At 44.7% G+C, this 4,523-nt stretch overlaps 1 protein-coding gene across 4 annotated transcripts in view; it reads left to right on the top strand.

The window, feature by feature from the left end:
• Miga1 (mitoguardin 1) overlaps nucleotides 1-4,523 on the top strand; it is a 57,219-nt gene that overhangs the window by 40,205 nt on the left and 12,491 nt on the right. For all 4 annotated transcript variants that reach the window (XM_028754306.1, XM_028754305.1, XM_028754307.1 and 1 more), the window contains exons 8-11: nucleotides 395-513; nucleotides 788-860; nucleotides 1,788-1,874; nucleotides 3,357-3,455. In XM_028754306.1, the coding sequence (XP_028610139.1) occupies nucleotides 395-513; nucleotides 788-860; nucleotides 1,788-1,874; nucleotides 3,357-3,455 (378 nt within the window). The remainder of the gene's footprint in view (nucleotides 1-394; nucleotides 514-787; nucleotides 861-1,787; nucleotides 1,875-3,356; nucleotides 3,456-4,523) is intronic.

Below are 4,523 nucleotides of genomic sequence, written 5' to 3'. Positions count from 1 at the left end.
TGCTCTCCAGCCCAGGAGGCTGAGCATGGTGCTCTGAGCCTCAGGCCGCTCTTCAGCCCAGGAGACTGAGCATGGTGCCCTGAGCCTCAGGCCAACAGCCCAGGAGACTGAGCATGGTGCCATAAGCCTCAGACCCAGTCTCCAGCCCAGCCCCTGGTTCTTTGTTTGTTTGTTTGTTTTTGTTTCTTTATTGAGACAAGATGGTGCCCATGTTCATTCAAGCTGCTCCTGAACTTTCACAGCTGAATGTTGAAGTAAAGTGAATTTAGGTTTTTGTTACATAAAATGTTAATGATTTCTGTGGGTTAGTCACATGTAGCATATTTTGATAATATTGAAATCCTAGGCTTTTTATAGTTCTTACTTCAGTATAATTCGTTTTGTGTATTCTTAGCTTGCAGAGCACAGAGAAGTACAGCAAACCTACAGCCTGGAGTCTTTTTGTCGCTGCCCTTTTTATGAAGAAGCTATGCATTTAGTTGAAGAAGGAAAAATTTACTCCCGAGTACTGAGGTATCATTCCAGCTTAGCTGACAGCTAATATTTTTAGTGGCTAATATATTATTCTATAATAGTATAGTAAAGTACTGTTGCTCTTTTGTGTGACAATCATTAAATCATGCTTATGAATATGGGAAAGATACGTTTTGGTCCAAGTAAGTTTTTGCACAGTCTGGCAGTATGCAGAGGACATGTGTTTTGCATTAAGGGCCTGCTGAAGTCCAGGTCTGTGGAAGGCTTGCTCCTGGACGAAGCCTCACAGTCGTTCTCTGCTCTTGTGATACAGAACTGAGATGCTGGAGTGCCTGGGAGACAGTGACTTCCTCGCCAAGCTGCACTGCATCCGGCAAGCTTTCCAGGTATCCTTACAGCTCGAGGGACGGCCTGCACCCCTCAGCCTCTCTGGGCACGTCCCGCCTGTGTGCAGGTAGCCCCGCCCATTCTTCTGCCTGCAACACAGACAGGCAGCCTGTTGAGCTTAGTCTCCCTCCATGCTCTGCCTCACTTTCCCCGTCCGTCCCCACCTGTCCAGGCCGACCACACTCCGTCTAAACGGAGCACTGTGATGCTGCAAACGTGTAGACAGGGCTGCCAAAATTAGCCTCCATCATTGTGTGTTTAAGATTGGAGTTGGTGGTAAAAAGTACTCCTTTCCTAAAATGAAATAAGGCTGCTAATAGTAAAGCCAGGAGTGCTGGCACACACCTTCAGTCCCAGCACCCTCTGTGAGCTCAAGGCCAGCCAGAGGTACAAAACCAAAAACAAAATAATAAAGAAAATAATTACTTTCTTATGTTTGAAAACTACATAAAATATACCTTAGATTTTTAAAATATTTTTTCAAGATTTATTTTTATTATTTTGTGTGTGTGTGTGTGTGTGTGTGTGTGTGTATGTGTGTATGTATGTGTATGTGTACATGAGTTCTGATGTCCATGAACCCAGAAGAGGATATCAGATCCTATGGAGCTGGGTCGTGAGCCACCCACCATGGATGCTGGGAACCAAACTTGGGTTGTCTGCAAGTACAGAGCATGCTCTTTCAGTCACTAGGCCATTCTTCCAGCTCCTCACTGCAGATATTTAACTGCCTGGAACAGTTTCAGTTCAGCTTTACCTGCCCTGAATCTTTTTTGATCGTTGGGCTTACGTCTCTCCATTTCTGTGAATTTGGGCTTTCTCTGTCTTCAGTAGAGACACAGCATCACACCCACAACCCTGACTGCTCAGTCACCGTGTGTCATGGGATGTCACTCATTTTCACCCTGTGGACTGGTGTTTTTCAGCTAATCCTTGCAGAAGCTGACAACAGGTCATTCCTTGCTGAAAGTGGAAGGAAAATTTTGTCAGCTTTAATTGTGAAAGCCCGGAAGGTAAATATATTCTCTAAGCAGGTTTTGTTCTTACTAGTTTCTCTAACTGAAGACTAAATACAGGGGGCTGGTGGGATGGTTGATCAGACAAAGACCTTGGCACCAAGCCTGACAACCTGAGCGGGATCCCCAGAGCCCACATGACCCAGACCAGTGCCAACAGCTGTTCTCTCACCTCACACACACAGGCTGGTACCACATGTCCCACCAGATGAAGAAAGAGTTTAGCAGATTTTAGAGTAAAGTGTATTTTTAAATTTTAACAGTGAATGAAACCTTTGTAAGTAATTGGAAAGGTCCACCAAACACTATTGATTTCACTGTTGTTGAGAGCATGTATGCTTCTCTGGTTGGCCTGGAACTCACTTGTAGATCAGGCTAGACTCAAATGTGTGCTGATTCTTTTACCTCTTCTTCGTGGATGTTGAAATCCCAGATGTGTACTACCCTGGCTAGCTCAAAGAGCATTAATTTCTGTTTGAGTTACTTTCTGTGTGCAAAGCTCATGACCAGGTTGTTTGTAATAACTTAGAACAGCCTGTGGCCCAGGCGATGTCTGCTGCTATAACCAGCTGTGGCTACTGCCTCCTCAAGCCCTTTCAGGAGGAGGCTGGAAGGAGGAGCACTGAGGGACCTGGGCACAGACTGTGCTGCCTGGTGCTCATCTTCATGGGGCTGAGTGAGGCAGAGCCTTGATGAGAACTTCACTTAGACAGTAAGGAACCACTGTACTTCATGCAGGCTTGTCCAGAGGAACAGGGCAGCCTTTAGTCTTTACCCAGTGGTATTCAGCTCCACTTTATTTACTTTCAAGTGCCTCTCTGCATAGAGGAACTGGATTTATTTTACCCTATTTCAGAAGACTTTTATGACTAGAAAATGGTAAGTGGGAAGTAGCCTAAGCGTTCAGTACTAAGTGAATCTCAAGTGATACTGTGTCCTTGGAATTCCAGGATAAATTGTGGGTTGCTTTCTTGGCCTTCCCATTGTAGACAAGCACAGGGCTTTGAAGTGGCGTGCCTCCAGGAGGAGCCTCTCTGCACCAGAGGGACCCCAGGCTTCTACAGCAGCCCTGCTCTCCTCTTACAGTCTGAGCAGTCTTTGCCGGTGCGCTCCTGGCATCCTCATTCTGTGAACGAGGATAGCAGCTGGTAATGAAGGGCTGAGAGTTAGACCACTTGCCTAAGCCATCATGTAGAAGGGCCTCAGCTAAACCTCAGTGCTATAGGTGAGGTTAGGGGCACACTTCTGGGACTCCAACACTCATAAGGACGGTAGAAACCTGAGGTCATCCTCCACTACACAGGTCATTTGAGGCTAGCCTGGGATACTAGAGATGCTTTAAAAAAGGAAATAACTTGGCATGCTTTGAAAATATTTTCTACAATAATTAAGATTCAGCTTTCTTGAAAAGTAACTTATTTTGTAGGCCTAAGTCTTGTAATTAAGTTATATTTAGACTATGCTATGTTTTCTTTGCAGAATCCAAAGAAATTTCAAGATGTTTTTGATGAAATGATCTATTTTTTAGAAAAGACTGATCACTGGGATAGTACTGAGATGGAACTCGCTGCCAGAGGGGTAAGCAAATTATTCAATCCTTATTCCTGCTGTCTGCGCATGTTTACATGACCGAGGCTTTGATTCTCTGTCTTTGAGAGTAAATCCAGCCGCGACAGTGGGTGCGTCACATCCAGCCATGCAGTGTTAGAATACTGTCATATCTAGCTGTGTGGTGGTAGGTACCATCTTATTTCTGACATTCATAAACAATGGAAATTATATTCTTTACACATTGATTGATTATAAAGAAGTGCTTTCTAAAAGCCTTTTGCCTTCATTGACATAAGGTAGGCCGTTACAAGGCAGCTAGAGTGTACTGTCAAGAGTGGCTTGAGACAAAGAAGGGGCCAGAGGGCCAAGGAAGTAGACTTTTCATAGAACTGAAGAAGTAAACATAGCAAGAAAAACCAGAGACAGCCTTACTTTAGAGAAGGTATAAAAATTAGAATCTTAATCCCAGCACTTGGGAGGCAGAGGCAGGCAGATTTCTGAGTCTGAGGCCAGCCTGGTCTACAGAGTGAGTTCCAGGACAGCCAGGGCTACACAGAGAAACCCTGTCTCAAAAAGAAAAGACAAGAAAAGCATTAGAATTTACGTTGCAGCTCTATGAGTGAATCCATAGGTTATACATATACAGGATAGTAGAACTTGATACAGATGTGGTCGTGGGGTCTGTATGTGCGTCTTAGTTCTGGTTATATTGGGATCTAAGAGCAGCAACAGTACAAAAATACTATTTCCAGCACACAGTTCTTGGCCCCTAATCAGCATCACTAAAGCAGAGCAGGAGTCCTTGGGGAAGAGGCCTCCAGGCTGAGCACAGAGCGACTCGATGTAGGGGAAGCTCACAGAATGCATTTCCAGGATCAGGGACACAGTAGGTACAGACACAGGACCCTTTCTCACCCTTTCTAATCTTTACCTGCTTTTCCATATTCATCTCTAAATTGGGTAAGTCTGAATCCCACGTCTACTCTAGTTTTCTCAGCTTTTCTATATTCCTATTGTCTTTATCTCGGCTACATCTGTATTCCTTTTACCTAATCTACTCCGTCTCTGTAGCCCGGGACTCCCTGCCCACTGCAT

Source organism: Grammomys surdaster, unplaced genomic scaffold, assembly GCF_004785775.1.
Source record: "Grammomys surdaster isolate TR1022 unplaced genomic scaffold, NIH_TR_1.0 125996, whole genome shotgun sequence".
Classification (NCBI taxonomy): domain Eukaryota; kingdom Metazoa; phylum Chordata; class Mammalia; order Rodentia; family Muridae; genus Grammomys; species Grammomys surdaster.
Note: the sequence above shows the minus strand (reverse complement) of the source record. Positions and strands in the feature narration are given on the sequence as shown.